Source organism: Schistocerca cancellata, chromosome 1 (assembly GCF_023864275.1).
Source record: "Schistocerca cancellata isolate TAMUIC-IGC-003103 chromosome 1, iqSchCanc2.1, whole genome shotgun sequence".
NCBI classification, from domain to species: domain Eukaryota; kingdom Metazoa; phylum Arthropoda; class Insecta; order Orthoptera; family Acrididae; genus Schistocerca; species Schistocerca cancellata.
Window position 1 is genome coordinate 431,811,320 of NC_064626.1, and position 24,602 is coordinate 431,835,921.

A 24,602-nucleotide genomic window follows, 5' to 3' on the forward strand; every position below is an offset into this window, starting at 1 on the left:
TCCCAGACTGGGACTTTCCTTAACAGGTCGTACCATCTGCTTCATCTTCTTAGGAGGTCGTCTTCCTAAGACTCTGTCTATTCTCGACACCGTTCCTCATAAGAGTCTTCTAACGAAACTGCGTGCCTATGGAATATCACCACTGGATTCGTGATTTCCTGTCAGAAGGTTCACAGGTCGTAGTAATAGACGCAAAATCAAAGAGCAAAACAGAAGTAATATCAGGTGTTCCCCAAGGAAGTGTTGTAGGCCTTCTATTAACGACACAGGAGACAATCTGAGTAGCAAGTCTTAGATTGTCTGCAGATGACGCTGTCATTTACTGTCTTGTAATGTTATCAGCCAGCTTTGGGTATCTCGAGTTCGTTTAAATTTGGCATGGTTTTTTAGTTGTTTCTGCAACTGTGATTTGACCTGTTTTGTGCATCATTGGTGTCAGCTCCGTTTTTTGTTAATTTATTTGGTATATATCTCTGAATTGCTGTCGTTACTTTTACTCTAAATCCCAGCTACATCTGGTCTACATTTGCGTTGTTAATTTCGTAGGAGCGGAGATTGCCTCTCAGGACTCCCAAAGCAATGGTCATCTGGATATTTTAATATACATGTTTTTCTCTTATTTTTGCTGAGTTTGGGAGTTACGGTATTCAGTCTCGCTTCTACAGCCCTTTCACTAACCCCTGTATCCGATTTGATGCTCGTTATTAGCTCAGAATTATTTTTGCTAAGCGGACAAGTGTGTTTTCACAACCGTTTTCTATTCGAGTGGGTTCATCAACTACTTACTCGAAATAATTTATATTGAGGATAAATTGAAGACACCACCAACTACACGTATAATTGTATGAGTCTGCTACGGGATTGAAATTAAACTCGTTTGCTTTGAACCATTCGGAAATTCAGTCACCTAAGGTGAGAGGTCAGTAAAAAGTTCCAATTATTCTGGTTGTCGAGAATGACATCTAGCCATACTAACTTACAAGAACTGTGTGCTTCATTTTCACTACAAGGTAAAGCACTTTTAGCCGGCCGGGGTGGCCAAGCGGTTAAAGGCGCTACAGTCTGGAGCCGCGCGACCGCTACGGTCGCAGGTTCGAATCCTGCCTCGGGCATGGATGTGTGTGATGTCCTTAGGTTAGTTAGGTTTAAGTAGTTCTAAGTTCTAGGGGACTGATGACCTTAGAAGTTAAGTCCCATAGTGCTCAGAGTCATATGAATAGCGAAACTACTTTTAACAGCAACAAACACGACACCGGCAGCTGTATTTAGCCTATCCTTTCCGGACACCGTTAGGTTCATCGCAAAAATTCCGGCTGAACTTATCTCCTGCTTTAGCCATCTTTCGGTGTCTGTAACGATTTGAGCATCAGTGCTTTCTATCAGCGCTTGGAGCTCTGGTTCTTTCTCAACACGACTACGACAATTTACATCTGTTATCGTGATGATTCATCGTCCTTCCTGTGTTCGACATGCACCCTTTTACACAGTATCCCTTTTTGTGTTTCCTCCAGCCACTCTAAACTAAAACATCACATATAGTCCTCGCTACCTTCAGACTATAATGGACTTCTGACCCATTCAGCGGAACCCGAAGCCCCACCACCATATGGCGCAAGTCGAGGAATTTACAGCTTACGTGGTCACAGAACCGTATCAGCATCTGATTCAGCGCCTCCACTCATCTGCGTACCAGAGGTTCCCAATCGGGCCTGCCGAGTGTGCTGCAAATGGTGAGCTCTGCTTTCATCTCATAAGCAAGACTGCCAACCTTTACCACTTAAGATAGCCGCTCGAAACCAGAGAAAATCTATTTCAGTTGGTTGCACCATTCGAGCAGCGATCAGTAATCCTATCCTCTGTGACTGCCGGGATCTAGCAGACTCAGAAGCTTCTTCTGATGCAGGACCAGTGACTGTATTTGGTTGAGGGAATTGTCAGCCACAGACAGCACCTGGAAAACGTTTTTAAGATTACTCAGGGAGGCATTACTTTCGGCCCTCCTGAACGTGTTTCGCAGCCTGCCACAACCACCCTGACCCCCTCCCCCCCACCCCTCCCAACTCGAACATGGCCATTAACAAATGGCTCAAATGGCTCTGAGCACTATGGGACTTAACATCTGAGGTCATCAGTCCCCTAGAACTTAGAACTATTTAAACCTAACTAACCTAAGATCATCACACACATCCATGCCCGACGCAGGATTCGAACCTGTGACTGTAGCAGTCGCGCCGTTCCAGATTGAAGCGCCTAGAACCACTCAGCCACTGCGGCCGTCAGCCGTTAACAGAATGAACGTCACTTCTTATGCCGGAAGTCGTCAGCGCCATTGGTACTCATTAACAGAATGAACGTGGGCTGACCACTGGTGTAGAATCGCTATCAATTCTAGGACTTATAAAAGATTTGAAATGCTATGATCCACTGACGGATACCTACTAGGAGCAGAGGCCTACATTTCAAAATAAAACTGTTCTGAGTTCCAACACAGCCGCTATGCGCAGAGGTATTCGTGTAACACATGGTCTAGTGATAGCGTCTTTGTTTAGTAATCTATACGTCATTGGTCCCAGGTTTGAACCTCGCCAAGGTATAAATAAAAAAAAAAAGAAAAAGAGTACCAATGGCACTGACGACTTCCAGCATAAGAAGTCACGTTTATTCTGTTAATGAGTACCAATGGCGCTGACGACTTCCGGCATAAGAAGTGACGTTCATTCTGTTAACGGCTAACGGCCGCAGTGGCCGAGTGGTTAAAGGCGTTTCAATCTGGAACCGCGCGACCGCTACAGTCGCAGGTTCGAATCCTGCCTCGGGCATGGATGTGTGTGATGTCCTTAGGTTAGTTAGGTTTAAATAGTTCTAAGTTCTAGGGGACTGATGACCTCAGATGTTAAAGCCCTATAGTGCTCAGAGCCATTTGAAACATTTGTTAATGGACTTTGCAAAGAGACCGGAGGAGCGGACGTTGTTTCAGGGCACCCTCTTTCCCATGGGATGGGAAACTGCCCTTAACGCCGAAAGAATCAGCAATGATAAAAGGCATGCGGTTGCATTAAAGACAAATAATTTGTATCCACAGGAAATGTAGTTCGTAATTGAAAAAGAGTCATTAGAACCTCATCATTACCAAAAGATTCCGGACTAGCCCGCCATTCAGGTCTCTGGAAAAGGACTGCCAAGAGGAGGTGCTCATGAGAAAAGGACTGAGTAACTAACGAAGTGTAGCTCTTTACGAGTTGTGGTGGTGGTGGTGGTGGGGGGGGGTGATGTCAGAAGTATTAACGTGGTGGGGAGGATACAAACTCTGAAGAGGAAATTCTTAGACTCAGTCTACATGGAGTTGGGGGTTAGTGAACCGAAATGGAGAGAAGACAAGAAAATCGGAGCCAAAGAGTACAGGATAATGTCAACAGCATCGGAGAATGGCATAGCGGGAAAAGGATTCGTTACGAATAGGAAAGTAAGACACAGTGAGTTATAGTGAACAGTTCGGTGATATGATTGTTCTCTTCAGAATCGATAGCAAATCAACACCTACAACATGCCGAGATCACAAGGCGAGGATGAAGAGACATAGAAAGTATACGAGGATATTCAATGGGTAATTCAGTGCTTAAAGGGAGGTGAAAATCTAATGGTGATTGTGGGCTGGAACGTGGTTGTGAGGGAAGGAAAAGAAGAAAGGGTTGCGGAAGAATATAGGCTTGGTAGTAGGAATAAGAGAGCAGAAAGACTAATTGAGTTGTGCAACAAATTTCAGCTAATAATGGAGAATACTCTGTTCAAGAACAACTAGAGAAGAAGCCATACTTGGAAGATTTCAGATTACATCATGTTCAGGCAGAGATTCCGAAATTGAATAGTGGATTGTAATGCTTACGCAGGGGATATAGACGCAGATAACAATTTAGTAATGATGAAGAGTAGACTGGAGTTCAAGAGACTAGTCAGGAAAAATCAGAGAGAAAGGAAGTGGAATATTGAAGTACTAAGGAATGAAGAAGAACGCATGAAGTTCTCTAAGGCTATAGATACTGCGATAATGAATAGCTCAGTGGGCAGTTCAGTTGGAAAGAAAATTGTAGGTACAAAGAAGGTAACTATGATGAAACAATGGATAACAGAAGATATTCTTCATTTGACTGATGAAAGAATGAAGTACAAAAATATCCAGAGAAATTCAAGTACACAAAAATTCAAGTCACTTGTGAACCAAATAAATAGGGAGTGCATGGAAGCTAAGGCAAAACAGCTGCACGAACAAATATGAAGGAATCGAAAAACAAATAATTATCGAAAGAACGGACTCACCGTATAAAGAAGTCAAGACAACTTTCCGTGAAATCAAAAGCAAATTCGGTAACATTTGGAGCTCAACGCAAATTCCGCTGTTAAACGCAGAAGAGAGAGAGGATTGGTGGACAGAGTACAATGAAGGCTTGTACGAGGAAGAAAACCTATCTGATAACATAACAGAAGAAGAATTGTTCGACGGGGAAAAAAAAGGGAATCCAGTATTAGAATCAGAATTTAAAAGAAATTGGAACGATTTAAGATCAAACATGACAGAATCGATTTGTGAAACCATTGGGGCATATGGCAACAAAACTACTATTGACACTGGTGTGTGAGACTGGTGACATACCATCAGACTTTCGAAAAAAACTTCAGATACACTATTCCGAAGGGTGCAAGAGCCAACAGGTGCGAGAATTATCGCACAATCAATATAACAGCTCATGAATCCAAGTCAAATATATTACACAGAAGAATGGAAAAGAAAACTGATAATCTGTTAGATGACCACCAGTTTGGCTTTAGGAAAGTGAAAGGCACCAGAGAGGCAGTTGTGAGATGCGGCTGATAATGAAAGCAAGACTAAACAAAAATCAGATCACATTCACTGGATTTGTCGTCCTGGGAAAGCCGTTCGTAAACGTAAAATGGTGCATGTTGTTCACAATTCTGAGGATAGTATTGGTAAATTGTAACGAAAGAGAGATAATGTACAATATGTACAACAATCAAGAGGGAATAATAAGAATGGAAGGGGAATATCGAAGTGCTAGGATTAAAAAGGCTGTAGAGAAGGGGTGTAGTCTTTCGTCCCTACTGTTCAGTTCGTACATCGAAGAACCAAAGACGAAAACAAAACGAAGGTTCAAGAACGGGACTAAAATACGGGGTGAAGGTATATGAATGATGCGGTTCGCTGACGACATTGCTACACTCAGTGAAAGTGAAGGAGAATTATATGAGCTACAGAATGGAATGAACAATCTAACGAGTACACAACATGGACTGAGAGTAAATTGGAGACATGCGAGAGTAATGAGCAGCAGCAGAAATGATTACAGTGAGAAACGCAACATCAGAAGTGGGGATCACGAAGTAGACGAAATTAAAGAATTCTGCTACCTAGGCAGCAAAATAACTCATGGTGGGGGTAGCAAGGAGGATACAAAAAGCAGACCAACACTTGCGGAAAGCGCATTCTAATATGAAACATAAGAAAGTTCCTGGCAGATTTAAACTGTGTGCCGGACCGAGACTCGAACTCGGCACCTCTTACTTTCGCAGGCAAGTGCTCTACCAACTGAGTTACACAAGCACGACTCACGACCCGTCCTCACAACTTCACTTTAGACAGTACCTTGTCTCCTACCTTCCAAACTTCACAGAAACTTCCGGCATACAGTTTTAATCTGCCAGGAAGTTTCCTATCAGCGCACACTCCGCTCCAGAGTGTAAATCTCATTCATAAAACATAAGTATTAATTTGAGGAAGAAAGTTCTGAGAATGTTTGATGGTACTAGAGTGAGCTCTAGAGAGTAAAAATTGTAGAAAAAGACTGAGACTGGAATATATCAAGCAAATAATTGAGGGGACATAGGGTCGGCTTAGGAGACGAATTCGCGGGGCGCCACATCAAACCAGTCAGAAGACCGACGACTGAAACGAGAGTGAGAGAGAGAGGCAATACCAGCACAGAGGAAGAGAGAGAGAGAGAGAAACAGAATTTATCATTAGATTTCATGTAAGATTAGTGTCATATTGGAGCTGCAACACTCTTACATCTCTTTGCTGTTCTTTATCCATGTAAACGATTTAGGTGACAGACTTAGCAGCCGTCTTACGTTGTTTGTGTTTAGATGATGCTGTCGTTTACCGACTAGTAAAGTCATCTGAAGATCAAGACAAATTTCAGAACGATCTAGAAAAGATATCTGTATGGTGCAAAAATTGGCAATTGACCCTAAATAATGAAAAGTGTGAGGTCTCCACATAGTGCTAAAAGGAATTAGTTAAACTTCGATTACACGATAATTCAGTCAACCCTAAAAGCCGAAATTCAACTAAATACGTAGGAATTACAATTACAAGCAACTTAAATTGGTAGGAACACATAGAAAATGTTGAGAAGAAGGCTAACCAAAGACTGAGTCCGCGTTCTGTTGGCAAGACACTTAGAAAATGTAACGAATCTACTAAAGGTGACCGCCTATAATACGCTTATCGGTCCTCTTTTACAAAACTACTGCGCGGTGTGGGATTCTTACCAGACGGGATTGACGGAGTACATCGCTAAAGTTCAAAGAAGGGTATCACGTTTTGTATTATGATATCGAATATATCATTAAAACAAAGGCGGTTTTCATTGCGGAGGAACCTTCTCCCGAAATTTCAACCATCAATTTCCTCCTCCGAATGCAAAAATATTTTGTTGACACTGTCCTACATAGGGAGAAACGATCATCATAGTAAAACAAGGGAAATCAGAGCTCGCACGGAAAGGTATAGGTGTTCGTTTTTCCACACGCTGTACAACATCGGAGTAATAGAGAATCGTTGTGACGGTGGTTCGATGAACGCTCTGCCAGGCACTTAAATGTGATTTGCAGAGTATTCATGTAGATGTAGATGCAGATTTAGATGTACGGTTTTCGAATACTATCATTTCCAGGCAGGGCTTTGTATGTTTATGATTACATACCGCGATTGGGCAATTTCGATTTTAATTCATTTAATTGTGGTCATAGGCATAGAATACCTACATCAACAATCACATGTTCCGCAAATAGTCTTTAAAAAAGCACACTATATAAACATTGTAGTCTACTAATATTTTGTGCATGTCAGCAAATAAAATAATCGTAATCAACGTTGTTAAAAAATGAAAAAGGGAGGCAAGTTTTGGCTAATATACAAGGTGCGTCAAAAAATGTATACACACTTTGAAGCGTCATAGAAAATTTATTACTCATTCTACAATGTTAAATTTCTGAAAATGGAAAGTTTAAAGTACGATTGGAAAAAGAAATGTACTTTTCAAATGTGATAAATATTCAAACTGGTGGCCTTCAGCATCACTACATTTCTGCGTACCAGTCACCACTGATTCCATACATCGTACCAAAGTGTCCAATGAGATTTCTGCGCACACCACCTGAATCTCATTCCAAAGTATGTCCAGGTTACGTGGTTTACGTTTGTACATCTCATCTTTTACTGTGCCCCATAAGAAGAAATCCAGCGGCGTGAGGTCTGGAGAGCGTGCAGGAAACTCGATTGGTCCCCTGCGTCCTATCCACTGTCCTGGGACATTGTGATCCAGGTATGCTCGTACGTCCCTGTGATAGTGCGGCGGGGCGCCATCTTGTTGGCAATGAAACTCATCATTACCGTATAATGCACGAATGGCAGGGAATATGGAGTCAGCAAGCATTGTTAGGTACGGTTCTCCAGTAACAGTACCTTCAAAGCGGAAAGGCCCAATGAGTCCCCTTGCAGACAAACCACACCACACATTTAGACCAGGCAAATTCACAGCCTTTTGAATTGTAATGTGAGGATTATATTCAGCCCAGTATACACAATTGTGCCTATTGACAGCTCCATTGAGTTTGAATTGGGCTTCATCCGACCAAATTATGCTACCCATAAATCCCGGTTCACGTCTCACCATCTCCCATCTCCTGAACCCATTCACAAAATTCTAATCTTCGATCTGGATCGTCGTCACTTAGCTGTTGCACCAGCCTTGGAGTGTACACACGAAACTTGCCTTTCTTCAGAATGCGTAGCACATTACCAGCACTTACATTACTCTCACGTGCCGCTTGCCTTGAAGATTTTTGAGGCGAACGCTGAAACAGTTCCAAGACCGCAGTTGTGGAATCATCACTTGTAGCTGTATGAGGTCGCCCTGATCGACCTTTATACACGTCACACACTGTTCCATGAATTTTGAATTTGTCTCGTAGACGTGTAATTGTTAACCTTGAAGGTGGTTCTGTACCATACTCATTCTCCACTGTTTTCGAACCGCAGCTACATTCTCAAACTTCCATTACCACTTAATTATCTGCTTCCGCGCTTCAAAGCTCAAACGCACGTCCGCCATGTTGCAGTTACTTCCTTGGCACTGCTGCGACGTGTTGAAGAAACATAACATTACTTTCTCACAGATATTTAACCTTTTAGAACGGGAAATAAATTGTCTGTGACAGTTCAGAGTGTGAATACATTTTTTTGACGCACCCTGTATAGAGCTTGGTGGAAAATGAACGTGAATTTAAACAACTTACTGAGATTGGTGCATTCACGAAGAAACTCTTACTTGCACCAAAATGGAAGATTATAGCATTTTGTACTCTTTATCTAATTTTGTTGTGTGTCCTGTTTCAGATCGTTTTGAACTGATCAACACGGTTTGTAACAGTGGAGTTTTGTGCAAATCTTGTACAGAACAGTGGAAATTTTCGTAATTCGTAATTAACTCGTTCTTTCGAATAAGTTATATTACCACTACTAACAAGGAGGCTGCGTCGCTAGCCTCGGCTGTAATAGCAGCAGATAAACGACAACCGCAGTTACTCCGATTTTTGCTTTCCTCAACGGGTGTACTCCTAATTAGTGTGACCTTCAGCTTGGTGGGACATCACTGATTAGGACACTTTACTTACTACATAAGGTAGTGTGCAACTCGTCGCCTTTCACAGTTGTCTTCACCATATACGTATACGGAGACTGGCCAGTGACAGCAATGAGCAGCAACTTGGTAATGGTTCTGTTTGGAGCGTGCTTGCTCGTGCTACACGCACCTTACGCTGCTGCTCAAGAGATAGGTATTCCCGGATTCTCTTCTGGGCCATTGGGTGGTGACGATGGTGGTCAAGAGAGAGGCATCCCCGAATCCCTTCCAGAGACAGTGGATGGCGACGATGGTGCTCTGGAGATAGGTATTCCCGACGATGGTGACTTGGGAGGCGACCTGCCTACTGGAATCGGGCCAGTCGTCGAAACGAGCAGCGAGAGCAGCAATTCTACAGAACAGCCGACAACCGAGACCGAGGCCGAGACGGAGGCCTCTACCACCGAACAAGGTACGTCGACTCAGTTACAGCTGTATGTTGGATAGCACTGGCAAACAAGGCGGACGTAGGGCAAGAAGGCGCATACACCAATGGCTGAATTTTTACTGCCCATTCTGACAAATTCTGACATCTTCCTTTCCTGTGGTGGTTAGCGGAGGGGGTTTGGCATTGATTTGCTTACACCGGTGGAAAATTTGTTATATGTGTATGCAAGTTACGGGAATGATTGTGTAGAATGCTTGTTCATAGTGATGCTGGTTTCTTCTGTCGTGGATGAATATCTGAATGAAGCGGCAGTGAGAAATGCCGAAACTTACCCTGGTATTATTGAATGGCAATGAATGGTGTGCCAAGTTAAATAGTTCAAGCCGACGGACTGATCAACATCAACTGTATTTTATGATTTCATCCGATGAACCGAGAACGAGAGGCACTAGTCAAGACTCGGAAGACCCATAAGTAGGAACACCGGGGCTCTGCTATGTTTTCTCTGCTAACTCTAAAAATCACTAAAGAAAAATTCGGGAATGGTTCCGCCAAGGAGTCCGCAATTCATTTCCGTCGTTCTTGCACGCAACGTGCGTGTTGGTTCAAATATATGAGTTCCATATACCTGTATACTTTGTCCAATTTGCAGATTCAAATGCCGTGATCATGACTGTTTTTAACTTCTGTGATACTTACGTTACTGAACATAGGGGCTCTTGTATGAAAGGATTACATGCCGATTAATACAATATTTTCTAAAGTGCAGAAGAAGTAATAGTAAAAACTAGAGTGGTCAAAGTTATCATGGATCTGGGGATGCACTGACTGGCCTCTATTTTCACTACTGTCACTACCATTCCACTGATGGTTCTCACTTCAAAAACACAATGAAACTTTGACCACCCATAAATAAAAACATTGATCTTAAGTTTTTTAAGTGTTTTATTACGCCTTAAATAAGAACAAACCTAGTATGGTATATAAATCAAACAGTGTGCTCCATTTTCAAAATTATGAATATAACTATAGGTATTGGGTTGGAGTATCACATTCATAGCTTCAATTTTAGTTGAGTGTAATTCCTTCGCTTTCATCCCTCTTACACGTAAATCCTTATCTCAAAACATCCGTTGCAATTAGAGTTAAGTTTACCTGTTCTTCATTTATCGAGTCATTATCTGACACTTGTGGCAAAACAAACATCATTGCTTGTTTCTGAATATATTTGACATTACTTGCTGCATCTGTATCACACCCTGAACCACAATAAATTGTAATTTGAGCAATATAAGACTGACATGTATTTTTCTTACTTGTGGGCACATTAACAGTTACAGATCAGCCTTCATCTGAATACTGATGGTTAATGTTCGTATTCCTTAGTCCCATACTGCCATTGGCGGCAATACTGTTTAACAAATCGTATATACGTAGAAATAATGCGCATAACCACAGACGTCGTAATATGCAGGCAGATATATAAAACTGAACAAAAAGCAAATCCGTAGTCTACTTCTAGAATTAACCCAGTAACATACATGATATAGATAAAAACACCGATAGCTTTGCAGTTAAATGATATCGGTGTATTCTACACAGCCAGATTTTAACACCTTTTTTCCTATACAGTTGTAAGTATCAATAGGTTCGCCAACTATTGCGCAAGAAAATCGGGTGTACATGGTGCCATCTAGCGTATAGTGATGGGACTTCACCAACAAACACTATACGGTGAACACGCAACTGACAGCCAGCAGATTGTAATACTTTTGGTGTATGAGTGGTCGAAGCAACCACGGCGATCAAAGTATAGACAGTTTACGGGATTGTAATACCGCATTACAACTGCTTTGCACAGAACATTCGTGATACCTTTTGTATACTGCTTATTGTCAGACTGCACATATGACCTCGGCGCAGATCACGTTTACTCATACTTGGTGCAACACTCAACAACTTCTGTCTACACAAATGCAAATGAAATCGTCCACGCTGCGGAACAGTGTCAACTGAAATGAACGTCTATCTGGAATTTGTGCTTCTCAAACTCTGAATAAAACGCTGAGATCTTGCTTTATTGGTAAGATGTCAAGCTAGAGACTCTGACGTCCATCTTTTTATACCTAAGTGTATACTGCCATCTTATGTCCCCTTACAGAAAAGACAGCAGTTTCGAAAAATTTCTTCTGTAACGGGATTCGATCCGACTACCTCCAGGTCTAGCGCTTCCGTACTAAAGCGACCTCGGTTACGGAGGTGGCAATCAATACTAAACAGCCGCAGAGCACAAGAATACTTTCTAGTGTATGTCGTGAACACCAAAAGTGCAACACCAGAATATTCACAATAAAATCTGTAAGGGAATGTATGAGGAAGTATTAGATTCTTTAGACATCCACAAATATAGTAAACCAAATTATTGTGACTATGAAGAAATGCATTTACACATGCACGACGGCAGTCATATCTCAAGCATCACGAACAGAAATAAAAACCGCAGAGTCCAGTAACGTTACGAGAATGTCTTTTGTTTACTTTCGAAAACTTGTAATCATGCATTATTTTAAATGTTCATTTTAAAACATCTTCAGTCTTAAATTACGCTTCCCTTGAGTTTAGCTTATTAATGTTAGTTCTCATTATCTTTTGAGCTAGGGATTTTTTGTCATGTCGTCATTGCACAATATCCTGCAGCACGGCTTCCCCTATACAGAACAGATTGCTGTGGTAAGTTCTTTGTATATCGGCTCAAGTATTAGCAATGGAGCTTAGCCACTAAAAAGAGTGATGAGAGCCAACAGGGCTTTTAAGCTGTGAACTGAGGCTAATGATTAAAATTTGTGTTCAGCTATCATATTGGTTCACTACCAGAAATGTTTTTCGAAGTCGAAGGCATTGCAAAGAACTAGGAAAGTCTACAATGAATCAGAGACTGTGCATAGTTTCCGACGGTGAAGGAAGCAAGAAAAGAAATGCCCACACACTTTTCAAGGAGTCGTCACAGCATTTCTCTGTACGCTTGAGCGAAACCTGTTGAATATGAATCCTTCGTATTTCGGTTCATGAATTGAGAGTTTGGTACACTGTTGAAGGTGGTCTTTCTGGGACATTAGGTACTACAGCCTCAAAAACGAGACTCTATATACCGCGTCTGCACCTCATAAGAAAAGTGCTACTAGAACTCTAAAAAACTACTTGTTGCGTTTGTTTCTTCTAAAACGAGGTCAGTCCAACATGTCACATACATTATCGGCTATAATTGGAAACAGTTTCTCACTAAGACAGTAACAATCACAGATTGCAGTGTTGCAACATGCCAACGAAAATAGCTTGTTTATACCCTTATTTCCACTAAGTACTGCACTCTAAAAATTACAAATATTGTAAAAGAAATTTAAAGTTTTTGACCTCATTTTCAGAATCCCGTGTTGGCAAAGGCAACTCGAGGCACATTGCAAACTCAAGGACTGCATCTCACGCCAAAGCCAGGACAGCTGCTAAAGCCAGGACAATAGCCAAAGCCAGGACAGCTGCCAAAGCCAGAACAGCTGCCAAGAAGGCAGGCAGAGCAGTGCACAAGGCGTGATCACAGCTTCAACCTGGATTCTGCGTCTCCATGTTATCAACTAATAAATGATTAACTTGTGTTGTGTATCCTGATTTGGGAAGCTTATTTCTCCAAGTGATTTTGAAGTAAAAATCTTGTTCAACGGAAGAAACAGTGTCGCTACATTTCTTATAAATTTGTACCCCAGAAAGAGATATCAACCAAGATACATAGCCACAGATTGTAAATGAGTTAGCCCACTCGAGCATTGAACGAGAACATTAACACTTCGATTTCATTAACGAAGGAAGACGAAGAGAGGTTGAGTCACTTTTTAGTTTTATTCGTATTACCAGTTTCGACTTTTGTTACAGGTCACTTTCAAATCCAGTACCTAATTATTGCGAGACCAATTTCGTCAGCAGTGCGCAGATTCAAAGTATGTCTACCTTCTTTCGTTATATTAAAAGCGTTCTCAGTGTCCTCAGACGTCATTTCTTCAACTTTGGCTTTCTTTTATCACGAGAATAAGCGCCATTATGTTCTCTAGTAGGCATGCGACACGCTACGAAAGTGTACAGAATGTACTAGGAGGAAACGTCAATATTCAGAAATATGAGGGGATCGATCATTCGAAGCCAAAAGGCTAGTAAACATGGGCTCTAAGATCTAGGAGTATTTGTTCTTTTTCATTACCATGCAACTCACTTCTTTTGCAGAACGAGTGCCCACAGCACTTAATTTACGCGCTTTAGAGAACATGTTTACTAGACTTTATTTCTTGTTTTGTGGCCGAGCGGCTCTAGGCGTTTCATTCCGGAACCGCGCGACTGCTAAGGTCGCGGGTTCGAATCCTGCTTCGGGCATGGATGTGTGTGATGTCCTTAGGTTAGTTTGGTTTAAGTAGTTCTAATTTTTGGGGACTGATGACCTCAGATGTTAAGTCCCATAGTGCTCAGAGCCATTTGAAAGATTTCGTGTTTTGTTCCACATTACCTCCACCCGAAGTATGGAAATCAAAGAGCTTGAGCAGAAGAGATTTGTTTCAAAGTACTGACAATGAGGAAATGCTCGAGGCTCTCACCGTATGCATTTTAGAACCCATGTTTACTGGACGTTTTTGCTCTTCGTGTCCTAGACTGTGATCACTCAATATGTGTTACTCTTCCCGCTCCTTACATACGCTACCAGACCTGGTAACAACACCAAAAACGAACAACAAGAAAGCAATCTGGAGGCCGTCCTACGTCTCACAGAGAATTGCAATTGCGATCATTTACATACTCTCTGATTGTGTGCACATTAGGAAGCCACATTGACATTCTGTAGCCTTTCTCGTCAAGCAGTGTATCACATCCAACATCGTCCCTAATATGTTTTAGCTAGTCAAGTCTTGATGTGCCATTTGCAATTTCCGCATCGAATGCACTTTCTAGCGCCAGGTTTACTACTCCATATACCGCAAAAGATCACATTAAGAGCCCCCGCTTCTTCTTGAGACTCTTCTACAGACGTGGCTCTGAGCACTATGGGACTTAACTTCTGAGGTCATCAGTCCCCTAGAACTTTATCGCAAACCATAATAATTATACAATATTAACCCACTTTATTATCTGATTAGTGGGTCATAATAATTATACAACTGGTAATTATGTTGCAGCTAATTACAGTTTTCACGTGAGCTACAATTAGTCTTAAATACAATGGACATTTAATATCTAGTACCTAGGACTTATATCTATTTCTTATAACTAGTTTCTATCACCTGCAGCGTCACATGTGTGCCAGTGAGATATAAACCTACTTTGATAGCCTTGCTCATCGAGCTAAACCCGAATAGCGTGCCCCGGGCACTGGGCAGTCCACAATGTTGATTCGCTGCAGTTCCCTACCATAATTTTCCTAAACTAAGTCCTGCAAACTAACTTATCCTACGGCATATCCGGTGCATGTCCTTATCGGTAGCATTGACCCCTACTCCCCCTAATCCTGCACGTGGCGGATTCCAATTATGATGGAAAGTCGGCCAGTCCACGCACAGGCGGTATGGGAATAGGGCTCTGGACGCAATCAATGTTTGGTGTCTCAGTTATTTAGTTCATGTCCCCCAAGTATTCTGTTAAAACTTTCCGTGATACCTCGTTGGCCAATGTATTTAGCAGTTGGAAAGTGTCCTCACGTCTAAGCAGTTGATATGTGTCTTGATTTGGAAGTCTGTCTCGAAATGTAGTCGCAACATGATTGATGACGAGGTACTCGTGAACCACATGCTCGGGAGTACCCTCTGATACGCCACAGTCACTCGCGGGTGTAGTCCTCTTCCAAAATCGACATAAGTATGTCGGATAGGGTCCATGGCCAGTGAGAAAATGGATCAGTCCTCGTGTTGGCTCAAAGTATTTCATGTCCAAACGCTCCGTCAAATCTGGTATGAACTAGAAAGATATACGTCCAGCTTCTTCTACCTCCCAAGACCCCTGCCAAAGTTCCTCCCCTCTTTTCCGTATTTCCCTTTTGTCCTCCACACTCACACCCATGATGTCTACAATTTCCTCATAATTCCCCTTGTTTGCCCAGTAACAAGCCGCTTGTTCCCTTATTTTGATGTACAGAGGGCAGAGCCCCATTATGACTAATAGGGCCCCCCTGGTGATGTTCTGTAGGCCCCCACAGATCTCAATATCATACTTCTGTGCACCCTTCTCACTGTCATGGCGGGCACAACCCTCGTGGGGTCCCGTAGACCTTAGAACTACTTAAAGCTAACTAACCTAAGGACACCACACACATCCATGCCCGAGGCAGGATTCGAACCTGCGACCGTAGCGGTCGCGCGGTTCCAGACTGTAGCGCCTAGAACCGCTCGGCCACCCCAGCCGGCTCTACAGACGTGTTTTGCCATCTATTCCTTTCCACAGTACATCTGCACACATAATTCTTAGCATCCTTTGCTACACCACACTTCAGATGCTCACAGTTTCTCTTCTTCCGGATTTAAAAAGCAGTGCATGTGTTGACTATTTTATGGAGCTGCCACCGCGATGCGATGCTCTCACACCGCAAACTGTCCAGCTAGAGCGGCCGCCCTTTCGCCTCACTCACTCAACCATCACTCGGGGTGTCTCTTCTCTGATGTACGAGACGCTCGTTAAGTATTCAGGCTAGTATATATGACTAACGAGCTTGCAAAATTCTGCTACACACCCAATCTCCGTACTCCGCTCGCTTGACTGAGGCGTAAACAGCGTCACTTGACCGTACTGCAACCGAAATGCTTTCGACGCTCTTTCTGAAGATGGCTGCCTAGTGCGCTCGCACACCCGCCCGAACTCGCTGAATTACTTGCAGCACTGCAGCACTGTCTGTACTTTACATTGTCTTTTCAGACTCAATACGTTAGACAATTATGCAGTGGGCAGCTAAACGAAAAACTATAATGAAACTGAAATTAATTAAAATACTATCTGCGTGGTACAAATATTCTGGTAGTTGTTCTGAAACGGCCTGAGGGAAACGTGTTAGCAAACTCCAAGCCAGTGTGTACAATTATTACGTCCAGTAAAGGTATAGTATAGCAGGGATATAAAAAATCCCTCTTTTACCAACACACTAGTAAAAGACAAATGTATTCGTGATGTTTTTGAAGGTACTTCCCCCCCCCCCCTGTCTGCCCAAAAAGTTTCGAGCCTGGATTAGTAAAAAATACATGGTGTTTCAGGAGGAATCGTAAATATTTTAGAAGGTGACAGCATACGCGAATTGCGATAAAAATGTCATATAACATCTGTCCAATTTTCATTGCGTACAAAAATACAGCTGAATTCAATGCTTTTTCCTTGCGTGTGTTGGTACAACGGTTGCTATGTGTTTTTACGGGCGTATTTCTCGAATGTCAGTAGTAGACTGTTAATGTTCACGCTGTGAAGTTGTGCTTTACTTTAAGTTGAAGTTTGCAGTCCACAGTATCGTAGCGTGTAAACATGCCGCAGGTATTCACATATGCTGAATGTGTTGATATGCTATCTGTGTATGGGTTTTGTAATGGAAACGCTGTTGCTGCTTGTTGAGAGTACGGCATACGATTTCCTAACCGCAGACTAACAGATTCAAGAGATTTTACTCGTGTATTCGATATACTGCATGACACTGGTACAGTCCCAGCATTCATATTGCATCTGGACGTGTAAATGAACAGATTGTGGATGAAGAAGAAGACATTATTCGGTCTGTAGAACGTAGCCCTTCAACAAGCACACGTAGAATTTTTTGCAAGTGTCGGTGTTCCACATACAAGAGTATGGTGGACATTACTGATGCTCTGGTTGCAACCGTATGATTCACAGCTCATTTAATACCTTCGAGCAGGAGATAGATGATTGGAATTTTGTCAATTGATACTTGAAAATCGCTCGGTAATCCCATTTTTACTCTTCACTGATGAAGTCATTTTCACTTTTGACGGCATCAATAACACTCGTTTTTCACATCAGTGGTCTGAAGAAAACCGACAAGCCATTGTGGAGACAGATTTTCAAGAAAGCTTCTCTGCAAGTGTGTGCTGTGGTTTGACACGCAATCAGTTGATTGGGCCTGTTGTGTTACCGCATCGTCTTACAGCGTCCCCTTACCTACACTTACTTGAAAATGAGCATTACTGGAATGGATTCCTTTGGCTACAAGAATGCGTATGTTCATCCAGCATGATGGGACTTCTACACACTGTAGTCGTCAGGTGACACAACATCTAAGCCTAACATTCGCCGCCGGCCGGAGTGGCCGAGCGTTTCTAGGCGCTACAGTCTGGAACTGCGCGTCCGCTACGGTCGCAGGTTCGAATCCTGCCTCGGGCATGGATGTGTGTGATGTCCTTAGGTTAGTTAGGTTTAAGTAGTTCTAAGTTCTAGGGGACTTATGACCTCAGATGTTAAGTCCCATAGTGCTCAGAGCCATTTGAACCATTTTTGAACCTAACATTCGGCGGAAGATTGATCGGTGGATATGTGCGAGCTGTTCTGTGACTCGCGTTGGTGCCGTTGCTAGGTTGGTATCCTTTAGTTGGCGTAGTTACGGTTGTCGTCTTCTTCTTGTGTTCATTGGCGCCACTCCGTTTGCAAGCGTTGTCTGCCCGCTAGTGGCAGCAGCAGCGGTTATCGATATCTAGTAACGGTGATACTGTCTTTGGGGCGACGTTGTGGTTTTTCTGTGTCATGTGAGTCGGCAGTTCGGTTGGGGACGGACGAGCAACCAGGTCCGCGCAGCGCAAACACGCCGGGACCACTGGCGGCACGCATATACTGTCGGATGGAAGGGCTGTAGTCGCGAGGTGAACAACCTGGTTGTCAACTGGATCCAGGAAGTTTAAGTTGAGTGGATCTTAATTCAAGTAGTGAATCCTCCACCATTGTGAGATCTCGCAATTTGCTTGTGTGTTGCGGCTCGCAGTGTCGCCGAGATGAAGAGCAGCAAGTGGAGCGTTTGGGAAAGGAGAACCTAATTAGCCTTCCTCCACTTCTTATTATCAATTGTTGCATGCTATATGTTATTATTTATGATGTTCAAACAGTGATATTTTTCCTGCTTAGTGGCCGCTTACACCCCAGTTTCCTGCCCTGGAGTTTAGTATATATTACGACAGTGTACTTCTCCCATTGCCGCTGCTGTCCGGTAAGGCGTGTAGTTCGACAGCTTCCTTGATTTGTGCGCCGGGTGGTGTTTTTTTTTTTTTCCTACTCTGGTACTAGTGATTCCTTTCTGCTTCTGGATACTCTAAACAGTGGAGTCTGAAGACATAGTGCTGACCACCGGTTCGGGCTTGGATGTGTTATTCCATCGTTGCATTGGTCGTCGCACGTTAGGTACATTCAGCAAATGATTATTGGTCTTAGTTTAAACTTCGACTTGTCTGCGTTACCACCTCGTGAAGTGAATGCAACTCTTGGCTGCCTGTCTCATCGCTTGCAAAGTTTCGAGGGACTTCCCAGGTCGATCCTTGGAGCAACGTCAGCCCCCCCTCCCCCCCCCCCCCCCACCCTCTTGGTTTGGTCATAGTTGATGATTTGTTTTTTCAAAACTAAAAATATTTTAATAACTGTTATTGCAAGTTGAAGAAGTAACTGGTTCTTAAAAGATTGCTATTCAGGCCTTCAGCCGTGAAACAGTTTTTAAATCAATATTATTGGGGCCTTAACCCGAGAAATAGTTGACTTTGTTGTCATTAAGGCCTTCAGCCCTGAGTGTCCCTTGTCTTAAAATTTTGATTAGACAATTGTATTCTAACAATGAGATTTTGATGATTGTTCTTAAAAAAATATTTTAATAACTGTAATTTCAAACTGAAGAAGTTAACCGGTTCTTAAAAGATTGCTATTCAGGCCTTAAGCTGTGAAACAGTTTTAAATTATCACTATTTGGGCCTTCAGCTGAGAAATAGTTGAATCTGTTGTCATTAAGGCCGTCAGCCGTGGAACACTTATTAATTTATTGTCACCTTTTATATGGTGTTGTTTCAAATAAAGTGTACCTGATTGAAAAAATTAAACTAATTATGGCCCGTCCACAATCGCAACCCAATCCTACCTTCCTTGGTACCAGGTCTAAATGGGCGCGTTACGTGGCCAACAAGGTCAGTGGACCTTACTCCTTTGGATTTTTGCCTGTGAGGATGGTTGAAATGCGAATCGGATTTGATCGTTCGGATTGAGAGTAGTGCAGACCTCATAAAAGAACGTAAAGACGACCTCGGAAGAGCTACACGTGGTCTTGTCAAGAGAAGTCAGAAGTGTATTGAAGTTGGCGGTGGAATTTTTGTAAATCAACTGTGAAAGTCTTCCTTTGCCTTTGCTTTAAGTTTGTTCAGGTTACATACTAGCAGCTGTAGCTCTGTACTTAATACAAATTGGACACATGTAATCTGGCTGTTTTATAGCAATTCGTCTGTACTACCACCTTCTACATAGTCTCTTCCCCCCACCCTTCCCCTCCACCCCACCTCACCCACTTGAGTACAACATGGAGAACGTTCATAGAACCAAGTGAAAATGTCTAATTTGAGGGGAGGGGTCCGGCACCATCGGGTTAGGGAGAGATAGGTAAGGAAGTAGGCTGTGCCCTTCCAAAGGAACCATCCCAGCTTTTTTCCGAAGTGATTTGGGGAAATCACGAAAAATCTAAATCAGGATGGCCGGATGAGGGTTTGAAACAACGTCCTCGCTTGGTGAAAATGCCTGAAAAGGCCTTGTTTGGGATGCTGTCGAATTCGAGCCTCGTATTGTCTTGAATATCGATTCTGTCAACAAAGCGTTGACCCTTCATGTGAGTTTCTGGACTTTTCCATTTTGTGGTACATTCGTACTGATAGCACTAGGTCTCGCCATCCGAGATATTTTTTCCAGAAATGAATTGCTTATATTTTTTTGCACTTCAATCATGTCGTGGCAGGCGTCCACGCACCGTTGCTTTTGTTTAGGAGTCAATGTGCGCAGGACAAACTTGACACACATTTTTCTCTTCCTTAAAATAAACTGAACTACGTCTCCAACACTTTATTTAGAGAGTAATTGCGATCTGTAACACGCCAACACTGACTCACTACGTTCGTACCTCCACTACTTACCTCTGTCAGCTCAAAATATGCTGGTCGAATGAGCATTTGTTGTCTACAGCTGTCAGCGTAGTTATTGCGCTGGTGTCGCTTATGCGCCAGGAATAAAATCAGTCTCGTAAGTTTTTGAACTGGTAGCGTATGGCCTCCACCAGCAGCAGCTGCTGCGATCTCACATTCACTGTGAATAAACACCTTCTTTGGGTTCTGCAACACATTACCTTTCTTGGTCCACGTACCATTTTTCCATATAGCTATATGCCTTTCGCAGTTCCATTTCATTATAGTCGTAGTATAAATAGCAAATACACTGCGATGACGGAAGTCATGGGATAGTGATTTGCAGATATACGCATGGCGGTAGCATCGGATACACAAGATATAAAGGGGCACTATAACAGGTAAGGCGACGAAGTACTACCAACATACTATGCACAGGCATGAAATTGAAAAACTATCCGAACTTTGTCAGACTGTTTTCAGTCATGTGTAATGCTGATTAGTGTGTTAAACACAGCACATAAATATAAGATATAAATAAAAGAAGCTCACTTTTTTACACCACCAAGGGACCGTATACCGCAGGAAGTGCGACACATTTCCGTTTATTATGTCTACTCGAGGTAAACAGGTTTTAAGGTTTGGGTAGACAGATAGACGGTCAAGAAGGTGAGACTAGTAGGGTTCCATTTTTACCGATTTAGGTGACGAAATCCTAACAACTAAAATAGTTACGACCATTACTGAAGATGAGAACCACATAAATAATTCCCCCTACTCGTTATTCGAAATGTTCTAATTGCAGTCGATACATCAGCATATTAATCGTACCTAAGCTTTCGATCCAAATCACGTTTACATGAATGCAAATAAAATCCATTTGCCTATACACGTGGTAATTCAGATACCAGTATTAATGCCACCGTGTTTTAGAAGTGAGAGCATTCCCATTGCTAGCCAGCTTAAGAAACACTTCGGCTAATGAACGTTTTCTGGCTGTGGCGAGTCTAATGCAGAATTCGAAACATTGTAGAATACGTTTGGCAGCTATGTAGCCGTTTATTTCCTGGAGTGGTGCAGAATTATCCTACTAAATTTACTCGCTAGTAACAGTATTTCGTTATTTCGATAAACATCCCGAATTATTGTCACATGAGCGGTGACAATAAGGTAGAAAATTCATGTTTTTGAGTCCACAAAGCTCTACGCAACAGAAACTGCATATCATTTTGCCAGTTTATTTGCGAAATTGCCGGCTTATTCATGTCTGGGGTAGTAATAGAGGGCTGTTTGCCCGAGTTGTCTGCTGGCGTAGTGAAATGAGTTTGCTACTGCAAGGGAAGTCTGGTTTGTTTTCGGTTCTAATCTCGATGGAGGTAGGTAGACGATCAGTAAAGCAATTTTAAGAAATTCTCGCGCCCCACTACGTTTTATTGCTACCTTTATTCTGTACCGGCGGCCTGTGGATGTACATATGAAACACTTGTAAATTTTATACTTGTTACTGCCTACTTTTTCCGCTTCTGTCAATAATTGAATTGACTTGAGTGTGGCACTGAATGATATTTAACTGAATTCCGTTATGAATCTTCACGTATTGCTAAATTGGCACACTTTCACGGTAGGCCAGCAACGGTAATCCAGCATGACTGGTCTCAACGTTGACACAGACAGTTTCGCGGCCGAATGCACATAATATTTTGCTAATTCGTAACGATATAGGGTACTTTGTCTTACTAAAACAGTTATTTTATTTCGATAAGCTGAATTTCATTTTTATTAGTACAGCTCATAGTAATTAGCGTTTCTTCTTTCATTTATATCTTATATTTACGTGTTGTGTTTAACACACTAATCAGAATTAATATAGTCTTACACATGATTGAAAACAGTCTGACAAAGTTCAGATAGTTTGACAATTTCACGCCTGTGCATAGTATGTTGGTAGCACTTCGTCGCCTTGCCTGTTATGCTGTGTAGCAGACTTTAAAACTGTGCGGATCAGCATAACGAAAAGGCGAGGGGTCTCGCTCGTTTTGTCCACTACTGTACATAGATACTCCGTACGGTGCGTGGCCGGGGGTACTCTGTGCCACTACTTGTCTTTTCCTTTTCTGTTCCACTCGCAAATAGAGAGAGGGAGAAACGACTGTCTGTGTGCCTCCGTATGAGCCCTAATTTATCGTACCTTATCTTCGTGGACCTTAGGCGTAATGTATCTTAGAGGCAGTAGAATCATTACGCTGTCAGCTTCAAATGCCAGTTCTCTAACTTTTCTCAATAATGCTTCTCGAAAGGAACATCGCCTTCCCTTCAGGGATTCCTATTCGAATTCCCGAAGCATCTCAGTTAGCACTTACGTGTTGTTCGAACCTACTGGTGACAAATCTTACCTGTGCAAGCTCTTTGGGGCTCCACAGTGTTGTAGGCTGCGTTTACATGAAATGGACTGTGTCCGCTGGATGTTCGTCTATTTGGAGAGCATTTACAGCCATGTTCCCAAATAATGATGGACGCTTTCGACATTCCATTTCGTAAATCAATAGGGAGTTAAGTATTTCGAGATCCACAGTGTGAAGACTGTGCCGAGGATACCACAGTCTGGCATTACTTCTCACCACGGACAACGCAGTGACCGAGGGCCTTCACTTAACGACCGAGAGCAGTAATGTATGCGTAGAGTTGTCAGTGTTAATAGACAAGCAACACTGCTTGAAAAACTGCAGAAATTAATATGGGATGTTCGACCAATACGTCCGTTTCGAAAGTGCGGCGAAGTTTGGCGTATTGGGTTTCGCCAGCATACAACCAACGCGCGTGCCTTTGCTAACAACACATCGCCTGCAGCGCCTCTTCTCGGCTCATGACCATATCAGTTAGACCCTAGACAACTGCAAAACCATAGCTAGGTCAGTTGAGTCACGATTTCAGGTGATAAGAGCCGATGGTAGGAACTGAGGGTGGAAAAAGGAGATCCTACAAATTCTGAGGAGGAATCCCATGAATTTAGTAACCTCTGTATAATTAAAGTTTTGCTGCTTGAGCAAGTGTAGACGAAAAACGATTTACCACATGGGTACCCGGTTTTATAGGAATGATATTCACGGTGAGTACTGCAGGATTTGCATTGTAAGTAGTGTTAATGTCATGACATCCTGTTAGGCGCCGGTAACGGTACTGAGACGCTGTGTGCATTACAATTGCAGTCAACATGGGTATGAACAAGGTGAGTTGGGCTTTATTCGTAAAGCTCTTTTATCAAAACAACAATAACAGTACTGTTGCCCTCCGGGAGTATCGTCTCTTTAAAGCAATACGGGAAGGTCCTCTTTCCGCACCAGTGTTGAAGAACATGATTCGAAAGTTCTCTTCCACAAGTCCTTAGAAATGTTTCAACAAAGTTTCATTGTCCTACGATCACTCGTTTTTCATGGGGTCAGCCCATCATCTAGCGAAAGATTGATTATAACGACCCTCTATTCTACGATAATGCAGTGCTTGTATTGTTCAGAAGCACGATTCAGTATTCATTCGGACATGTATCCATCTCCGAAGGGACATTGCATCGCTCTCAGTGGATGCATAATGAATTTTACTTTTGATAATAATGATGCCAATCAATATTTGTAATGGCTGGGTTACTGGGACTATAGTACGTTGTCCTGATGTAACCATCGTAGGAGGCCTTGACTCTCTCAATAGTTGAGAAATTATTGCTTATCGGATCTTTCAGATTAGTGAGGCGTACAACAGAGACATGGGGAGATCGCTTTTCACGTCTACAATGCCGTTGATCGTGAGGACCAGGAATCATCGCAAAATAAATGAGTCAGTGTGGCTCAAAACTGCTTTTAATTGTAGCAAGTTTAAACTTGTTGGTGATGTGATGCATTATTACAGAAATTGATTAAAATATCATTACAACTACGTTTCCTTATTCCTCGCCTATTTTAAATAAACAAAAACTACACATTGATCTTGCCGAAAATCAAGAAAATTTTGGAGTTGTAGCTCTCAGGGACACTCTGGGATGCTCTCTGTGTGAGGCATCGCTGGGCCTGTCTGCGTCCACATGTGACTCATCTG

The 24,602-nt window shown here is 42.5% G+C and overlaps 1 protein-coding gene across 4 annotated transcripts in view; it reads left to right on the forward strand.

Moving 5' to 3' along the window:
• The first annotated feature begins 8,987 nt into the window (after nt 1–8,987).
• Nucleotides 8,988–24,602, forward strand: part of LOC126176341 (uncharacterized) — a 129,970-nt gene continuing 114,355 nt past the window's right edge. Inside the window, exons 1-2 of one of the 4 annotated variants that reach the window (XM_049923516.1) lie at nt 8,989–9,390; nt 12,789–13,088. In XM_049923516.1, the coding sequence (XP_049779473.1) occupies nt 9,051–9,390; nt 12,789–12,955 (507 nt within the window). In that variant the 5' untranslated portion in view covers nt 8,989–9,050 and the 3' untranslated portion in view covers nt 12,956–13,088. Of the gene's footprint in view, nt 9,391–12,788; nt 13,089–24,602 lie in introns of those variants that run through there. The other 3 variants (XM_049923523.1, XM_049923508.1, XM_049923539.1) reach the window with 3 other exon arrangements.